This window comes from Xenopus laevis, chromosome 1S (assembly GCF_017654675.1).
Source record: "Xenopus laevis strain J_2021 chromosome 1S, Xenopus_laevis_v10.1, whole genome shotgun sequence".
NCBI classification, from domain to species: Eukaryota; Metazoa; Chordata; class Amphibia; order Anura; family Pipidae; genus Xenopus; species Xenopus laevis.
This window is the reverse complement of record NC_054372.1, coordinates 71,847,715-71,868,461: the sequence shown is the minus strand read 5'-3', so window position 1 is coordinate 71,868,461 and position 20,747 is coordinate 71,847,715. Positions and strand designations below refer to the sequence as shown.

The 20,747-nt window shown below is 39.7% G+C and overlaps 1 protein-coding gene across 1 annotated transcript in view; it reads right to left on the bottom strand.

The window, feature by feature from the left end:
- fras1.S (Fraser extracellular matrix complex subunit 1 S homeolog) overlaps window positions 1–20,747 on the bottom strand; it is a gene marked incomplete at its 5' end in the record, with an annotated part of 329,350 nt that overhangs the window by 3,873 nt on the left and 304,730 nt on the right. The window contains 9 exons of the mRNA XM_041578095.1: window positions 928–1,074; window positions 2,351–2,556; window positions 3,219–3,385; window positions 7,159–7,275; window positions 8,198–8,357; window positions 16,072–16,179; window positions 17,129–17,279; window positions 18,742–18,956; window positions 20,295–20,455. Coding sequence (XP_041434029.1) covers window positions 928–1,074; window positions 2,351–2,556; window positions 3,219–3,385; window positions 7,159–7,275; window positions 8,198–8,357; window positions 16,072–16,179; window positions 17,129–17,279; window positions 18,742–18,956; window positions 20,295–20,455 — 1,432 coding nt within the window. The remainder of the gene's footprint in view (window positions 1–927; window positions 1,075–2,350; window positions 2,557–3,218; window positions 3,386–7,158; window positions 7,276–8,197; window positions 8,358–16,071; window positions 16,180–17,128; window positions 17,280–18,741; window positions 18,957–20,294; window positions 20,456–20,747) is intronic.

Sequence of the window (20,747 nt, the reverse complement as noted above, 5' to 3'; positions counted from 1 at the left end):
ACATAATTAGATTTTAAAATTGATGTAGACTTGAGGCACACTAGGGGGTTATCAGAATCAGAATTTATCTCATTATTTTAAGAAATAAAATCCGCACAAAAAAATTGTGAAAATTGTATAAATTTTCTGTATTTTCCGCCCGAAAAATCAGATTTTTTCGGATTTTTAACCGAAAACCACAAAATCTTTGGATTATTGCACGTAACCCAGTGCAGATCAGGATATCTTTAGAACTTCCCCCATTAACATATATACAACCTTGGCAGGTCTGATATGCCGGAATTTAGGATTCTGACTTTTTCCATCCTCGTGGTATAATAAATCCTGAAAAATTCGAGTTTTTTTTTCACTAATAATTCGGATTTTATAGCAAAAAATAAATAACTCCCAAAGCCATGAATTCTCCCATGGCTATAAAGAACTCAAGGCCCAATCACAGCCACAGGTGATGGGGCAGGTGGCTCTTCTAATGCAGCAGGACTTTCCACAGCTCGGAACTCAGTGTGGGCAATTACAGTTTGAGCTTTGTTACCTTCATCACCCACCTCAATTGTGTCAGTTTCATCAAGGGGGTAATTTACAGTAATTGTTTGGGAAAATGTATTGATAAATAAAAGGAAATAAGCCGTGTGAATCTTGTGAAATTATATTTCAGAAAATAATGATATAAATTTGGATTTTAAAAAATAACCCCCTAGGTGTTTAAATTACCAAGAGGTTGACATGAATGAGAAATGTAAATAACACCCTATAGAGTGCCGTTATTGAACTCTAGCACATTAAGAGCTATACAGGAAGTTTCATTTATATTGCCCAAACCTGACAAAGACAGTACAAAAGGTGTTTATTATATTCAAATTATAGTGTAAATAAATGACTAAAAGAGTATTCAAATGACCAATAGAATGTACAGTATATGGAACATACCTTGTACAGTGCATCAACTTTCATTGTAAATCCATCTACTCCAGGCATACTGCTCATGGAATAAAAATCTGGTGAATCTGATGCAAAGCAAACATCAAAAGGGACATCATGGAAATACTTATCAGCCACCTCAGGCTGGTTGCGATCCTGTACAGCACAAATAATCAGGAAGCGTGGGCATTTTTAAGAGTGAAAATATCTACAAACATTTCTTTTAAAAACATCTGAAGCAGCAGTACCAAGAGGCACAGGATTCTTAAAGGGTATGTAAAGCCAAAAAAAAAAAAAAATTCTAATAATAAACTACTGCTTCTTCATCTAAAAAACAAGCATGTTTTTAAATTAGTCCAGTTAGCAAATCAGTACCCTTTCTGTAAAATAATCGATCTTCCGCAACTCATTCAGCATTTCTCTCAGCTCCTTCTGGGAGCTGAGCGCTGAAAACCTTTGACAGTCTGCGGCCCAGCCGGCCAGAGTTGCTCCGCTTTCTGAAGTACAAGGGCTGTTATTTATATGTTTATTTATAACTGAGTTTAATCATGATGAGAAACAGTCCCTACACTGCTTCCTTCCCCTTTGGAATGCAGAGCATTGTTGAACCTCTCTCACTACTCTGGCCAGCCGGCCATGAAAAGATTTTAGCCAGAGCCGGGCCAGGCCGGCCAGGTGCCGGCTGGTCGTGCGCATGCGCAAACTGCACATGTGCAAAATGCTTAAATTGGTACAATTTTTCTTTGCTCATCTTAAATTGTTACAAAAGTTTCAAAGTGCACCTGCCACATATTCTGGGCTCTCTGCCAAAAGCCAATTAAGTTAAAAACTTTGTATAATTTCTGGCTGTTCAGGAGATCAAAGAAAGTTGGGATATTTTAGTAACAAACCCAGGACTGCGGGCTGAGCTGTCAAAATCGGGACAGTTGGGAGGTATACCTTTAACAAGTATTTTTCTGAAAGAAACCACTTTGGGAGTTTATGCAGGAGGGCTGTTCAGGGTGTTTGAAGCCTCATGTTTCAGGACCAAGGAGGCCCTCAGTTTACTTGTTCACTCAGGTTTTTTTTTTTATGTAAAGATGTTGTTCAACTATATCACAAATCTGGATGAAACCTTCTTCCCCAATTTTTTGAATTCTTTCTTAGCCAAACAGACTTTTCGGGACATATTTATTATTTGTGTAAAAAACGGCGGGATAATACACAACACATTGCTACACTGCTCACTTTTAACTGCAGAAATGTCAAGCCAGCTTACATTCATATTGTAGCTATACATATTGCAGTTAAAATAACTGGTCTGCACCCCTGTGGACTACAGTTAAAACATAAGTATGCTCTAATAAATCTGGGTTTGGTCCTCAGTCAGGAAACTACTGTATATTAAATTAGCTCAGCATCTATTTGTTGTTGTGTGCAAATGTCTACTTACCAAGAGCAGAAACCTGTGCTTCAGGTGTTTATTAGGTTGTATACAACCATACTGGGGACCTTCATTGTAAATTGTCCCAGTTGGGTCAAAGAAAGGCACGTATCCATCTTTTCCTGTGCAAAGATAAACCTTCTCAAGCTGAAGTTTGTAGGCTGAGTTGAGGTTCAGGTCTGGATTCCAGAGGACTCTACCATAAAGAGTCTGACCTGCAGCATAAAGCATTGTATTGTTTAACTATAATAGTGATATTGTTCAGATTAACAAACAAGAATACGGGGAGCAAATAAATGATCATTTACCCAAAACTAATGTACATTAAGAAAATAATGAATTGAAAGAGAAAATGTAGCCATGCCATATGTATGTAAATTAAATGTTTCTTGGCCATTGAAAAGTATATGTGTGTGTGTTTTTAAAGGGGTGAGACAGGCTCTAATAACTATTTAATTCCAAACATTTCATTTTCAAGGTAATTTATAAAACCACTGGGCAGAATTCATAGCTGCTAGGATTCTAAAATGACTGAACTGCAAGGTCTGCTAGCTGATTATTTCTTTCAGCTACTTTCCCCTGAATTTCTAGCAACACTAAGGTCATTATAGTGCAGCTGAACAATGGCAGTCATAGTGTAGTATGCTGCAGGATACATGTTATGTTTTGGTAGCTGAGGATGAGTAGAGTATAACAGTGCTTTATTAGCAGGTTCATGCAGCCATTACACTTCAACAGTAACTTCAACTCTAATACTTTTAACCAGTATAGAAAGTACTATGTACACAGTATAACTCTTGTGCACAGTGACACATAGAGACCCTTTGTATAAACACCACAATACACATTCCTGAGAAATGAATAAAGAGCAATGTACCTTTTGAAAATGCTCCTTTATAATCCATTTCAGCCAAGGACATTTCAGTTTTGGTGGGATCCATTAAAAAGATCTTCTCATTGTTACAAAGCTGAAACTCAGTGTTTAATGAGTATACGACAGGAACAGGGCGGTTAGTCTGCTGGAAGGCTATAGGAATAAGAAACCTAGTGGAAAAAAGAAAGCACTGTAAGAAATTATGTGTCTTAACAACTTTACATTGATTTGTCATGTTACTGAGCAGGTATGAAGTGCTTAATATATACTTAAAAAAGGCAACAGTGTAGTAGCTCATCTTGCCTCAATTCCAGGAGTCCTGCATTTGGCTTTTATGTCCCAAAAATAATTCCTACAAATATCTAATTATTCTTTAACCAGAAATCTATTTCTAGTACCTGTTCTAATACTTAAAAAAAATATTATATATATATATATAAAAAACTTTTTTCGGTTTGAGAACTCTTTTTACCTGCAGATAGCAGGGACCGCGATGGGCAGTGCCCTCGCACCATCATATGCAAATCTTTTCATGAGGGACTTCGAGGATGCCCATATAACTCCACTCTTGGGACATTCAGTGTTACTATACCTTCGCTACATAGATGATTTGTTTTTCATTTGGACTGACACCGAACCAGCGCTCTTGGCTTTCCACAAACACCTGAACGAGTTGAACACGCCTATTAAACTCACTCTGAACTATGATAAGACTAATATTGACTTTCTGGATCTGAACATTTTTATCCTGGAATCCAGATTAGAAACCCACAGACAGGAATTCAATTCTCCATGCGGCCAGTCACCATCCGCCCTCTACAATTAGAGGAATTCCATACTCACAATTTCTCAGAGTGATACGTAATAACAGCACAGAATTAACGGCAGAAACACAACTTGAAGAAATGTTTACTCGCTTCCAAGAAAGAGGGTACTCAGATGACCTCCTGCGAAGCCAATTAAATAGAGCCCTGCAACACTCACAGACGGATGCATTGACTAAGGTGAACAAAAAGAAAAACACAGTAATGCCTTTAATTTTTACTACCACCTTTTCTTCCATCTCTCGGCAAGTATCATCCAGCATCAAAACGAACTGGCCCATGTTGAACATGGATGAATCACTCTCCTTCCATGCTGCCCCAAAACCTATGTTGGGCTACAGGAAAGGAAAAAGTTTAAAAGATCTACTGGTACGCACCGACTTCAAAGAACACGACCGAAAAAACCCCAACTGGTTAACTGCTAATCAGAAATTGGGTTGCTACAAATGCCCCAACTGTGTGACCTGCAGATGTCTGCTGAGTGGGCCGGATTTCCCTCACCCTCATACTGGCAAACGCTTCAAAATTAGGTATAGACTAAGTTGCACCTCTACTTACCTGGTTTACATCATTACCTGTCCCTGCGGACTGTATTATGTGGGTAAAACCTGTACCACCCTAAGAGAAAGAATCGCTAACCATCGCTCCGCAATCAGTAAGGCACTCAGGGAGGGCAAGGCACTCCAGCCTGTGGCTAAACACTTTCTCTCCAAGGGGCATACACTTCCGACCTTCAGATGCATGGCTATCGACCACCAACCACCGCTGATAAGGGGAGGCAATAGAGATCAAGCCCTTCTGAGGAGAGAGTCACGTTGGATCCTAAGGCTTGATACGGTTACCCCCCGTGGACTAAATGAAACCTTGCCCCTCGGCTGCTTTCTCTGATTATATATGCTTCTCTCACCTTGTCTTCACCATTGTGTGTTGGACTAATCTAATGTATTTTATTGTCTGTTAATGCCATTCTTGTCGTCCTTCTAGAGGCCCTGAATATACTTTTGAACAGTACACTTTTTCTTTCTACACCCACTTTGCTGCACCCCCTTCTATTTTCCACATGTGTGGTCTTGCTAAACTGAGTGGGACATTAGCATTTCGATTGGGTTATATACCCCAGATCGACACCCTACCCTGCAAGTAGTTTCCCTCTTGTTTTGGCCTTTATTAAGTGAACCGGGCTTATTTGCGGTGTGGTGGAGCGGCTGGTTTCAGCGGCTCACCACCCCGTGGCGCCCCCCACTTTGCTGGCCTCGCAGCATTTTATCCCTTTTTGGGTTGCTATCGGCTGCCTGCTGGGTTACACACAGTTTTTCATGGGTTGCCTAGCAACGCTCGCAACGCCCCTCATAGAGTGGCTCGCGCACAGACGATCGCCTGCATTCGGGTATTTGGGCTATATTGCGGAAGTGGGGAGCTGTTGGTTTCAGTGGCTCCCCCACTCCGCAGTGCCCCTCACCTGTTGAAGCCCTGAAGCACTGCAGTCTCTGGTACCTTTAAAGGTTGCCATCGGCTGCGCGCTGGGCTACGTGCAGAGCCGTCTGGGTTGCTTAGCAACGTACGCGACGCTCCTCACAGAGGAGTTCCATGCGCTTCCGGTCTACTGTTTGCAGGGAGCAGGACGGGTCGATCGCTGGCTTTTGTATCTTGATTTTTATTGTCTCCACAGCTACACTTCAGACCACACTGGGGTAAGGATTCTTTCCTCTTTCTTTAGGGTTGAAACCCTTGCAGCGCATTGTGTGTGTTTATTTACCTGTATGTACAGTTAATGATGACTGACAGGCACCTGGATACAGGTGTTTTTGGCGCCATTTTTGTTACCTATATAAGTTTTATTTCACTTGTGCACTGTTCTTCCCTGACGAAGGCTCCTGTGTGGAGCCGAAACGTTGGACCACAAATAAATTCTCCACTTTATTTACTACGTTGACTTGCTGTGAATTTTTGCCTAGGAGTGCTGTCAATCCCTGCAGCTTTTCTACATATCTTCCGGGCTAGCACCTAGGCTATGGATCAACTTTTGGTCGTGCACTCCATCCCGCTAGCTTTCTATATATATATATATATATATATATATATATATAGAAATGCTTTGGGTGTCCGCACTCGATCTCCAATAGAGTAGAGGTGCACGATCAATGTTCATATTATGCAGTAGTAATGGATCAGCACACTCATTTTAGAAGTGATTAAAGTGTCTTTATTGGTAACACAGCATTGTTATCCGACGTTTCGGTCCCACCTGGGGACCTTTCTCAAGGATGAGAAAGGTCCCCAGGTGGGACCGAAACGTCGGATAACAATGCTGTGTTACCAATAAAGACACTTTAATCACTTCTAAAATGAGTGCGCTGATCCATTACTACTGTATATATATATATATATATGTATATATATATATATATATATATATATATATATATATATATATATAATTTATTTTAAGGTGCTTTAAGCATAGCAGGATTGCCATGTATCCCCCTAGCATGCCATGTTATGTTGCAGTCATAAATGAGTGAACACGTGCCACTTCTTCACTGACCCTTCAGCAAAGTGTATCTGGAAATACGGTACTTTCCAGACATTGGCACTTGCAACTGACCATTGATGCAGCAGCTTTGAATCCAAACATAAGCTAGCTACTGTATGGACATGCTTCTGTAAGAATCACAGCACATACAGTTTACTGTAAAACTTTGTGATATCAATGACCCAAAACTGTTATTCATTAAAGATGTTGGAAGTACATTCAAACAGCAAACTGTTATTTCATTCTGACTGTGTGGACCTGAGAGATTGCGGACAGTACTGGCAAAAAGAGCATTACATTGGCTGGGATTGAGCACTTCAGCTGTTGCAGGTGGTTGCAGATGCAGTTGTTTGATAGTGACGAACTTTGTATATCATTTGGCTAACTGTAGAAGTTTTGAACATCTCTTGGTGAGCATAGACTGTGGTCCACTAATTTTAAAAGATTATCATATCAAATACCATAAATATTTGTATATATAACTGATATTTAAAATATTATTTTATGTATACACAACTGTATTAAAAAGTAACTATATAGAAAACAATAAGTCTAATCACAAAACAAGTTTAACCAGTTTTTTTACCTTTCTGGGGCATGAGCTGTACAAGCCAGGGGCTTATCTCCAGGATCAATCCATGGCTGTGTAGGCTGCACAGTGCAGGGAATCAGATAAATGGTGTACTCTCCTGAATAGTCTTTCCTGTAAAGAGACAAATAAGTTATTAATTATGTACTGTGAAACAAATGATGAGTGCCAGGAAATAAACTGTAGCATTCACAAAGTCCAATTGTCACTACTTTCCATAGAGATATATGACACACGCTGCCTAAAGCTCTCCATAGACGCGACGATTCTTCTTGCCGAACGACCGATTTTAGGGAAGCCCGACCAATTATCGTGTGGTTAGTGGTATTCGAATGATCGTACATCTTACGATTTTTCGGCCGACATCTGTCGGGAAATTGATCGGCCAGGTCAAAAAATCTTTGTCGGTCCCAGTGCAATCTCTCTATGTTTCCAGGGCCAAGCAGGCAGCTCCCCTTTGTTTTCCTGGTAAATTGGTCTTTTTAGTTGATGGTAAATTCGTACGATCGTACGATCGTTCTGAGAAGATCGTGGTCTCACGATCAGGATCTGATCTTTTAAAACATCTATGGCCAGCTTTAGACACATACATTAAATACACAAATCGTCATCCAAAATGGCACTGATGCAACCAGCCATTGTGTATTTATTGAATGGTTTAAGACTGTAATAATCCTGTAAATCAGATTCTGTGTTCCATTATTACAAAGCTTTTATTCTTATGCTGTGACTACTACTACACTGCAACAAAATGTTTAGAATTTCAGTTTGGCAGTTTGGCACTGACAGCATTTCATGGGCAACAGTTTGAACAAACAGTCCCTGAAATAAATACGGCCTAATTTGCCAAGCAGCCACAATATTTTTTTACATAAATGCTTAAGTGCCGCCTTAATAAAATTCCAAGACGGCCATCTTATCAGTTCTTTGCTTTATTTAGCGAATTATAAATAAATTAGTGATAAAATAAAAAAATCCAATATATGTATTTAGGCGCCCTTGCCAGATGTTTTTACCCAAGCTGCAGAAGTCTTACCTGCTGTATGAACTGGTCGCTCTCCACAGCTGATATGGAGAGTCAAAGGTCTGAGAGCTCCACAGAGGCTGCAAATAAAACTCAATTCCACCCAAGTGGTCAGGGGCCATAATGAGGGATTTCATGTCTGGAAGGGTGTGATGCTCCATGACAAACTGACCTATGTAATAAGCACATCACTCATTACTCTGTTCGACCTTCTATTTTCTAAACCGTGGGTATATTTAAAGAAAATTACATATATGCAGTATATCAATTCAAATCCAAATTGTTCAATCAAAAAAAGAGTTTTCACCACAAATTGAAATGGACTGGGAAAATATATTTGTCCATTACCAAAGGGCATCTCTACAAACTAAAATGCTGCAACTATATTTTAATTCATATCCTGATACAAAACTGTTCAATTTTTTCCCTCCAGAATAACTGTAGCAATGCAGGGGGAAACCTGCTACTGATCACTTGTTGTTGTTGTAGAATTAAGGCTTAGCTTATGTTTCATGTGAAATGTTTTTCTTGGGAACATGGAACTCATTGTTCTTTGGGGGAAATCACCTATAAGTCGTCCATGTGTGATCAAAACTGTATTTTGCAGCTGTAATTATGTTGGCTTTGAAGAAGCCAACATACTGTTCTACTAGTTCAGCTCGTTCTTATTCTTATTATGTTGGCTTTGAAGAAGCCAACATACTGTTCTACTAGTTCAGCTCGTTCTTATTCTTATTATGTTGGCTTTGAAGAAGCCAACATACTGTTCTACTAGTTCAGCTCGTTCTTATTCTTATTATGTTGGCTTTGAAGAAGCCAACATACTGTTCTACTAGTTCAGCTCGTTCTTATTCTTATTATGTTGGCTATGAAATAGCCAACATACTGTTCTTCGAGTTCAGCTCGTTCTTCTTATTATTATTAGTGGTGCTTGCGAAGCAAAGCATCACTACTGTTATCTTGCAAACTTATTAGTGGTGCTTGCGAAGCAAAGCATCACTACTGTTATCTTGTTAGTGGTGCTTGCGAAGCAAAGCATCACTACTGTTATCTTGCAAACTTATTAGTGGTGCTTGCGAAGCAAAGCATCACTACTGTTATCTTGTTAGTGGTGCTTGCGAAGCAAAGCATCACTACTGTTATCTTGCAAACTTATTTTTATTCTTCTTCCGTATGAAAGTTTGGCGCGTAACTAGTCCCGCACCGTTTGTCCTAAACCCATGAATGAGGTGTCAAATCGTGCGGCTTAATCGGGAATGGGGTGGTATGACTTTTCTAAGGGGTGGGTGGTTAATTGCCCCTTGCGGGGGCAATTAACCACCCCGAAAAGTCCCATAGATTAACATTGAGGCCAACTTTTGACGGATTCTAGCGCAGAGAGGGAATCTTGTAGAAACGTTAAATTTACCACATTTGAAGAGGTTTGCGACCTGTGTCAGATGATACCCCACACGAGGGTATAAGTTTTACCCCCGGGGCAGGAGAGGTCCCCAAATTTGCCCCATTGACTTATAATGGGGAATTTATCGAATAATTAGTTTGTCGCAGACCCATGAATGAGGTGTCAAACCGTTCATCTTATTCGGGAATGGGGTGTTGTGACTTTTCTGTCCTATTTTGGGGACCCAAAAAAGTGAGCGGAGCCGCAAACAACCAATCAGATTTTCCCTATTGACTTCAATGAGAAAATGTAAACAGCTGTAATTCTCACAGTAATAAAGCCAGAGCTCCCAAACTTGGCACCGTGGGTCACTGGGTGACTGCAGCCAAAATTTACAAAAAGTGGGCGGAGTCTACAACAGCCAATCAAATTTCAGCCATTCAATTAAATAGGAAAATTTTAAACTGCTGCCGCTCTTAGACGGTTAATGGCAGCCTCCTCAAAGTTGGCACAGTTGGTCACTGGGGGACTGGGATTAAAATTAAGAAAAGTGGGTGGAGCCAAAACCAACCAATCAGATTTCTTTGATTGGTTTTAATGGGAAAAATTAAGAAGGCTGCCATTCTCTCAGTATTGATGTCAGGGACCTTGAATATCACAAATGTGGTCGCTGGGGGTTTCCACTTCAAGTTTAGAAAAAGTGGGCGGAGCCACCAACAACCAATCGAATTTCATTCATTGATTTTCAATAGAAAAAAATAAAAATGCTGCCATTTTTACACAATAAATGACAGCATTCCCAAACTTTGGAATGTTAGTCACTGAGTGACTGTGGTTCACAATTAGGAAAAAAAAGGGGCGGGGCAACAACAGCCAATCAGATTTCAGCCATTGACCTTAATTAAAAATGATAAACTGCTGCTATTATCACGGTTTAAATGCTAGGTGTACCAAACTTGGCTCAATTACTCACTGGGTGACTGCGGTCAAAATTTAGGAAAAGTGGGTGGAGCCAAAAACGGCCAATCAGTTCTCACCTATTGACTTCAATGTAAAATTTTGGATTACTGCCGTTCTCACAGTTTTAAAACCAGAGGTCCCAAACTTAGCACTGACCATGACTAGGTAACTGGGGTTAAAATTCAGAAAACTGGGCGGAGCTTAAGACAGCCAATCAGATTTCTTTGATTGATTTTAATGGGAACAATTAAGAAGGCTGCCATTCTCACAGTATTGATGTCAGGGACCTTGAATATCACAAATGTGGCCGCTGGGGGTTTCCACTTCAAGTTTAGAAAAAGTGGGCGGAGCCACCAACAACCAATCGAATTTCATTCATTGATTTTCACTAGAAAAAAATAAAAATGCTGCCATTTTTACACATTAAATCACAGCATTCACAAACTTTGAAATGTTAGTCACTGAGTGACTGTGGTTCATAATTAGGAAAAAAAGGGGCGGGGCAACAACAACCAATCAGATTTCAGCCATTGACCTTAAAGAAAAATGATAAACTGCTGCTATTATCACAGTTTAAATGCTAGGTGTACCAAACTTGGCTCAATTACTCACTGGGTGACTGCGGTCAAAATTTAGGAAAAGTGGGTGGAGCCAAAAACAGCCAATCAGTTTTCACCTCTTGACTTTAATGTAAAATTTTGTATTACCGCCGTTCTCACAGTTTTAAAACCGGAGGCCCCAAACTTGGCACTGACCATGACTAGGTAACTGGGGTTAAAATTCAGAAAACTGGGCGGAGCTTAAGACAGCCAATCACATTTTACCAAACGCTATTCAATGGGAATATTTAAATTCCTGTCAATCTTACACTGTTAATGTAAGAGTGCTCAAACTTGGTCCATTTGGTGAAGGGGTGACTGGGATGCAAATTTTTAAAAGTGGGCGGAGCCAAAAATAGCCAGTTTGTTTGAATGGATTTCAATGGTAAAATTGGATTGGCTTTAAATTTCACCGTTTTAATCCGGATTCTACCGACTTTGTGTACTCTCTAGGCACCGGGGGCGACTGGGCAAGACACCTATAGCGTTTCATAGCCAACATCCCGTGGTTTCTTCAGAAACGACACCCTCTAGTTATTATTATTAGCGCCCCCCGGTTTTCTAAACGCTACTCCTCCTACAGTTTTAGGGGTACAAGTGCCAAACTTTCCACACCTATTCGCCTTATAGCAAAGTACGTTGCTTGTGCTTTAGTAAGCGATCCCACCCACTGCGCCCGTGCGGCGGACCACCGAAGATGCCTTTTTTCTATTGACTTTGACAGGGAAAATTTTCAAATCGCTGCCGCTCGTACAGTTTTGAAGCTACACTCCCCAAACTCGGACCGCATATTGTTGGTGCCACCCCGAATAAAAATATGTATTTTGGGGGGCACCCCAAAGTGGGGGGAGCTACCAACAGCCAATGAAATTTTAGCAATTTTCTAAACGCTACTCCTCCCAGAGTTTTAGGAGTACAATTATGAAACTTTGCACACTTGTTCGGCTCATACCCAAATAGGTTGCTTGTGCTCTGTTAAGCAATCCCACCCCCCGTTGCGGCCCCCCAAAGACCCCATTTTTTCCCATAGACTTTCATTGGAAAATTTTAAACTTTTGCCACTCGTACAGCATTAAAGTAACACTCACCAAACTTGGGTCACTTAGTCATGGGGTCAACCTGAAAAGTTCTGTCACATTTTGGGGACTCCAAAAAGTGGGCGGAGCAACAAACAGCCAATCAGATTTTCCCTATTGACTTCAATGAGAAAATGTCAAACACTGTCATTCCCACAGTGTTAAAGCCAGAGACCCAAAACTTGGCACCATGGGTCACTGGGGTTAAAATTGTGAAAAGTGGGCGGAGTCTACCACAGCCAATCAAATATTAGCCATTTGTTTTAATGGGAAAAGTTAAAACTGTCGCCGCTCTTAGATTGTTCATGGGAGGGTCCTCAAACTTGGCACAGTTGGTCACTGGAGGATCGGGATCAAAATCTGGAAAAGTGGGTGGAGCCAAAAACAACTAATCAAATTTCTTTGATGATTTAAATGGGAAAAATTTAAATTGATGCCATTTGCACGTTATTGATGTCATGGACCTCGAATATCACAAATGTGGTCACTGGGTGTTTGCACTTCAAAGTTAGGAAAAGTGGGTGGAGCCAACAACAACCAATCAAATGTCATTCATTGATTTTCAATAGAAAAACATAAAATTGCTGCCATTTTTACATGTTAAATGTCATGATTTCGAAACCTTAAAGTGTTAGTCAATTGGTGACTCTGGTTCAGAATTAGGGAAAAAAGGGGGCGGGGCAACAACAGCCAATCGGATTTCAGCCATTGACCTTAATGAAAAACGCCAAATTGCTGCTATTATTATGGCGTCCATGCCAAGTGTCCCAAACTCAGCACAATTACTCACTGGGTGACTGTGGTCAAAATTTAGGGAAAGTGGGTGGAGCCAATAACAGCCAATCAGATTTTACCTATTGACTTCAATGTAAAAGTTTCAAATACTGCCATTCTCACAGTTTTAAAGCCAGAGGCCCCAAACTTGGTACAGACCATGACTGGGTGACTGGGGTTAAAATTCGAAAAATGGGTGGAGTTTAAAACAGCCATTCAAATGTTACCTATTGCTAATCAATGTCAATATATAAGTTGCTGCCATTCTTTCACAGTTAATGGCAGGGACATCAAACTTGGCACAGTCGGTCACAGGGGGACTGGGATTCAAATTTTAAAAGTGGGTGGAGCCAAAAACAGCCAATCAGGTTTTTGGATTGATTTTAATGGTACAATTTGATCTGCTTCAATTTTCACCGTTTTAAACCAGATTCTACCAACTTTGTGTACTCTCTATGCACCAGGGGCGACTGGCCCCAACACCTTTTGCGTTTCAAAGCCAACATCTTGTGGTTTCTTCAGAAACGACACCATCTAGTTCTTATTATTATTATGTTGGCTTTGAAAAAGCCAACATCTTGATCTACTAGTTCAGCTCGTTCTTATTCTTATTATTATTATTATTATTAGCGCCCCCCGGTTTTCTAAACGCTACTCCTCCTACAGTTTTAGGGGTACAAGCGCCAAACTTTCCACACCTATTCGCCTTATAGCAAAGTACGTTGCTTGTGCTTTAGTAAGCGATCCCACCCACTGCGCCCGTGCGGCGGACCACCGAAGACGCCGTTTTTCGTATTGACTTTGACAGGGAAAATTTTCAAATCGCTGCCGTTCATACAGTTTTGAAGCTACACTCCCCAAACTCGGACCGCATATTGTTGGTGCCACCCCGAATAAAAATATGTATTTTGGGGGGGCACCCCAAAGTGGGCGGAGCTACCAACAGCCAATGAAATTTTAGCAATTTTCTAAACGCTACTCCTCCCAGAGTTTTAGGAGTACAATTATGAAACTTTGCACACTTGTTGGGCTCATACCCGAATAGGTTGCTTGTGCTCTGTTAAGCAATCCCACCCTCCGTGGCCCTGTGGCGGCCCCCCAAAGACCCCATTTTTTCCCATAGACTTTCATTGGCAAATTTGAAACTTTTGCCACTCGTACAGCATTAAAGTTACACTCACCAAACTTGGGTCACTTAGTCATGGGGTCAACCTGAAAAGTTCTGTCACATTTTGGGGACTCCAAAAAGTGGGCGGAGCAACAAACAGCCAATCAGATTTTCCCTATTGACTTCAATGAGAAAATGTCAAACACTGACAGCCAATGAAATTTTAGCAATTTTCTAAACGCTACTCCTCCCAGAGTTTTAGGAGTACAATTATGAAACTTTGCACACTTGTTCAGCTCATACCCGAATAGGTTGCTTGTGCTCTGTTAAGCAATCCCACCATCCGTGGCCCTGTGGCGGCCCCCAAAGACCCCATTTTTTCCCATAGACTTTCATTGGAAAATTTGAAACTTTTGCCACTCATACAGCATTAAAGTTACACTCACCAAACTTGGGTCACTTAGTCATGGGGTCAACCTGAAAAGTTCTGTCACATTTTGGGGACTCCAAAAAGTGGGCGGAGCAACAAACAGCCAATCAGATTTTCCTATTGACTTTAATGAGAAAATGTCAAACACTGTCATTCCCACAGTGTTAAAGCCAGAGACCCAAAACTTGGCACCATGGGTCACTGGGGTTAAAATTTGGAAAAGTGGGCGGAGTCTACCACAGCCAATCAAATATTAGCCATTTGTTTCAATGGGAAAAGTTAAAGCTGTCGCCGCTCTTAGATTGTTCATGGGAGGGTCCTCAAACTTGGCACAGTTGGTCACTGGAGGACCGGGATCAAAATTTGGAAAAGTGGGTGGAGCCAAAAACAACCAATCAGATTTCTTTGATGATTTAAATGGGAAAAATGAAAATTGCTGCCATTTGCACGTTATTGATGTCATGGACCTCGAATATCACAAATGTGCTCACTGGGTGTTTGCACTTCAAAGTTAGGAAAAGTGGGTGGAGCCACCAACAACCAATCAAATGTCATTCATTGATTTTCAATAGAAAGACATAAAATTGCTGCCATTTTCACGTTAAATGTCATGATTTCGAAACCTTAAAGTGTTAGTCACTTGGTGACTCTGGTTCAGAATTAGGAAAAAAAGGGGACGGGGCAACAACAGCCAATCGGATTTCAGCCATTGACCTGAATGAAAAACGCCAAATTGCTGCTATTATTACGGCGTAAATGCCAAGTGTCCCAAACTCAGCACAATTACTCACTGGGTGACTGTGGTCAAAATTTAGGAAAAGTGGGCGGAGCCAATAACAGCCAATCAGATTTTACCTATTGACTTCAATGTAAAAGTTTCAAATACTGCCATTCTCACAGTTTTAAAGCCAGAGACCCCAAACTTGGTACAGACCATGACTGGGTGACTGGGGTTAAAATTCGGAAAACTGGGTGGAGCTTAAAACAGCCAATCAAATGTTACCTATTGCTAATCAATGTCAATATATAAGTTGCTGCCATTCTTTCACAGTTAATGGCAGGGACATCAAACTTGGCACAGTCGGTCACAGGGGGACTGGGATTCAAATTTTAAAAGTGGGTGGAGCCAAAAACAGCCAATCAGGTTTTTGGATTGATTTTAATGGTACAATTTGATCTGCTTCGATTTTCACCGTTTTAAACCAGATTCTACCAACTTTGTGTACTCTCTATGCACCAGGGGCGACTGGCCCCAACACCTCTTGCGTTTCAAAGCCAACATCTTGTGGTTTCTTCAGAAACGACACCATCTAGTTCATAATTGCTATGCTAGAAAACTTAAGCATTTGTTAAGTATATGTTACATTTACCATTAATGTGAGTTTATTTTTATGCACAAAGCACCATCATCTTTGCATATTGCTTATTCATATATAGGAGCTACCATACTGCTTTCTTTTGCCTCCATGAATATACTATAACAGCAGTGCATAAAACAAACCACTTAGATTAAACATGTGCTGGAAAACAGTTGAACTATGTACAACTATGTTGTTACCTCTAAATTTGGCATGAGTTTTAAACTCAATGACAAGACGGCCATCCTCACGGATATAAATTCTAATAATCTGAAGCCTTGCAGAGAGCACACTGTCCGTCTGAATCCCTGTTTATCAAGAAAAGCAAAAGATTATTTCAGGTCATTACTCATTATATTTCACTATAATATCTGTATGAAAAGAGCAAAGTATATGTTCATGTTCATTAAAGGACCTGTAAAGCCCAAACATGAATTATCTTTAAAAAAGCAGCTGTGTTACTAAAAGTCTGCTGGTGTGTTACATGTACCTCTGTGTGCTTTCTTGTAGCAGCTCTGTTGATCCGTTTCCTCTGATAGTGTAGAGTAGGAGAAGCGTTTTTCCCAGCATGCCTATCTTCCCATTGCGACTCACGACCTGGATCATGCGCAGTTCCTCTCTGTAGTACTGCTGAGCATGCGCATATTGAGCAGCAGCAGGGAAAGAAGCAGCAGACACGCCTTCTTGAGCTAGCTAGCTGTGTGTGACGCGCGAGGTCAAGGGGAGGGCTTAATTTAGCGCATGGGCATTTCAAATTCGGAGAGAGAGGACATGACGTTGACACGGCCAAAATGGCGGCCGCAAAGAATAGAACGTTTGAAAACTTCGACGTAACGGTATGAGAGCTCCAGACCGATTTGGGCAGTGAAAATAATGCGGTTGAGGAGGGGTGCACACAAGCAACAATTATAGTTGAGTATTGCAAATTACCTTTCCTTCTCCTTTAAAAGGTTTATGCACAGAGGTTGCATGGTTTATTAATAAAGAAACAAAAACAAAAAAAAATGCATATATTTGATAACAATTCTTTAGCAATGATACTGCATGCTCCATAACATCCTTCTTTTCAGCTGTGAATTCTTATAATCATATGTGTTTAGTTACGGAATATATTAATTCAAAGTTAATACACACATTTCAACTTATGTGGCGTAAATAACATCAATAACAACTCATATATTAATGACATCACCAAGCACCATTTATAGGCAGTTTTTTACAGGCTATTATAAGTAAAACTGAAACAAAAAACCCTACCAGTCCTCCAGAGAACAGTATCATAGAAGAATGAGAATTCCATCTCTGTGTGATGCTCCAAGGATGCCCATCCTCTTGGCGCTGTCACATATATGTAAGACACATACAAAGGCACATGGACTGTCAGAAAGGACTGAGCAGAGTCTCTCACCTGGAAAAAAGTAGCAGATGTGTTAGTCACAAAGTAACATAGAAATATGTTTCATTGCTTTGACAAACAGCCTCATGGAGGAGCAGACAGGTGTAAGTAAATTAGTAAACAATTTCTAATACATATAAGAACATTACAGGTGCTTTATCAAGACAATTGTGCAATTGTAAGCTTGGGGAAGAGGACACATTGTTTTGCACAGAGAATGTGTTAGTGACATCATTTTAAAGTGCAACTAAGATATTGGTCCCAATAAAATGATCACATAACTGGATCAACAGCCAATACATCACAGCTTTACTATTACAGCATAAACCTTTTACTTTACAATCTATAATAAGGGATTCATTGACATGATATTTTATATTATAATTTCATCATTTGATACAGGCTTGGGTAAAAAGACCATATATAACATAAAACAGATTGTTGGTGATCTGTAGGTTCTAATGCCATTCTAACTAATAATTATAAAAAACTGAAGCACTTATATTTCTATATTCAAAAATTATCCCTTGTATATTATAAGTATCATTTAGAAACAAGAAAACAGTGTGCAAACTGCAAAAATCAGGCACATAACTTCATTATTTTGCACTTTGTACACTGTCTGAAAAATTGCAGTAGGCCTCTCTAATTAATTTCAGTTGCCAACTAATGAGGTCTTTAATTTTCTATCTTGTTGCTGAATGTAGAAAATGAATGCATGTAGATGTTGGTCCATAAACAATTACTGAAGCTATTGGCAACTGTACTGTAATATGTTTTGTTAGCGCAAGAAAAATTTGCAAAGACCATGTTTGTGTCCTTTTTGACTGATACAAACCTCAACGACTTCCTCACAAAGTTTGCGACGCAATGACTTTTGTGAACATTCCCAGTGTATGTAATACAATTTTGCAATCACAAAGCGTATTTTGTGAAGAAATATTTAATGAAACTTCTTAGCAATGTAATATTTGCTAGCGAATAATTTTACATTGTGAGCAGTGCTAAACATTAGCAAAAATGCAATTTTGAATAACACTTGCTATTTTTAATTACATTCCCCCTTGTATTTGTAAATCAACTCCAAAGTTAGTCAAGAAAAACGTTGTTGTGAACCACCTGAAAGTGATTAGATATTCAGTATATGTAGTATAAGGACTGGTTCTTAGTAGGAGACTTTGGCATTATGCCCCCACATGAAGACATCCCTTGTGTCACTCACAGCCATTCCATGAAACAAATTTCTATACATATTATCCTACTCGCCATTGTTCTGCACTCAGATTACCACTTATTTTCTCTGAAATGTATTCCTCTATCACAGGGGTCTAAGGCACATTCGTGTGTATAAGAGAGAATCTGTGGAAGTGGGGGCCAATAAGACAACAATCTGAAGAGACTATACATGTATAGAAATCTACTACTAGAGCTATTATGCAAGTATTACCCTTGAGTTGATGAGTTGAATTATTACCTGAAAATCTGCTGTCACTGCTCCTCCACAGACATCAATAAGTTCAGTCATGTCATAATAGGCATCAAATGTCCATATGCAGCTCTTTAGGTTTAGGTGTTTGTAGAGTTGGATAGTTTTTGGTTCTCTGACATTTGGATCAAACTGGTATGGCCGATCATAGCCAGGGCCAACAGCTATGCTGTCATATGTCACCTCATCCAGGAATCCAGCCTCTGTTCAGGCAAACATAATAGTATATTTTCAATTTATTGGTAATAGAGAAGACTGTAGAGAAAAATGTTGGAATGGGAGTATTTCATTGTCTACCATGTGAAGAACATGTTCAGAAATGTAGATTTGAACTGTAAAATAATTAGAGACCAGCTCTAGCTATAATGTTTTCTTCTACACCCACCTACAAATTTTCCAAGTGTTAGGCTAACAAGGAAACCACCTGCCGTACATGGACAGCAGTGGTGGGGCTCAGCTTTGACATACAGAAGTCATTGCTAAGTTATGGTAGCTTCTCGTAGATTTCAGGGTTGAACCTCACCAACAGACTGTAAGGCAAAGGCTCTGCACAGTACCTGAAAATATTAATTAAAATAGAAAATCTGAACAGAAGTTTCCTAAGTGAAAATGGTGAGATTGTGAATGTGTAACTCTACTACATTTTTAAAGAGAATTTTTAAAAAAACCTGCTGAAAGTTACCAAATGAACTAAGTACAGTTCATATCACTCTATTGCTCTCATATATGCTTGTGTCAATTAAGTGACCCTGGCTGCAACTGCTAGAACACTAAGGGGAAGATTTATTAAGGTTCGAATGGTAAATTCGAATGGGATTTGTGTCAAAACTCACAAATTCTAATTTAAAAGGAGCAAATCTAATGTAAATTCGATGTGAGATTTATCACACCTCAAGGAAACAGTTCTAATTCGAATATCGCCACCTAAAATCCGTTTTCGGATTCGGATTTTTCAGGTTGTTCCTATTCGATTGAATGTTAGCTATTCAAGTTATTTCATAAATAACCTCCCATGCGAGTTGTGAGAACATTACAATTTATTAAAAGAAAATTCACATAAATTCTAAATTCGATCTTTGATAAATAACACCCTAAGGGTTTCAAAATTGCACCCCTTAATACTCATGCAAAAGGCACTTGTGGCTGCAATGTGCACATAGCATCTAGGGTTGCCACCTGTTTTTAACCTTATTTAACATTTCCATCAAGCATTTTTTTACCGGTTAGGTGGTAACCGTAAAAGCATCTGAAATGAAAGTCAGTCCTATCCAATATTCTACAATAACTTATTTTCTCCCGTCTGCCCCTCATGAATACGAGCACTGTTGAATACAGGCAGTGTTGTATTCATGGGACACAAGCAGATCTGTGGAAATTCAGAAAAATGAGGTGCAGGGCTCAGTTTTGCAAAAATCTGGGAGGTTTGCGCCCATTTTTTGCACTTTGCTTGTGATCCTTCACATCCATTGATCTCAGGCATTGCTCACAGATTACAGCAGACAGAAGGCATATTATAAGTAAAATATAAATAATTATATTACCTGAGATGCCTCGAAGATCACGAACAGTGACCAAGTTGGAGCAAACATGCTGTTGTCGGTAAACTGACTCCGAAAGAAGGAAGTGGAGGTTGTGCAGTGGCATCGTTGAAATTAAAGGCAACATTCCATCTTGATGTGGAATCTGCACAGAAATGTGAATCCTAAACAAATAAATAAAGTCAAGATTAAAATGTGTGGATCTGAATAAATCCCAACAGGGAATTAATGTTGTGTGTGTTCTTGGTAAATCTTAGTACAAGGAGGTACATTTATAATGAGTTTTCACTTTTTATAAAACTGTAGTAGTCTTTTCTCTTCCCCAGCAATTGTAAATTGTAATATCATGCACATACTGTATATTAAGAGGCTTACAGGCATCTATGTAAAAGTGGTATTTATTATTTATTATTATTATTTATTATTATGCTAGGGCTGACTTCCTTGATACCTGGA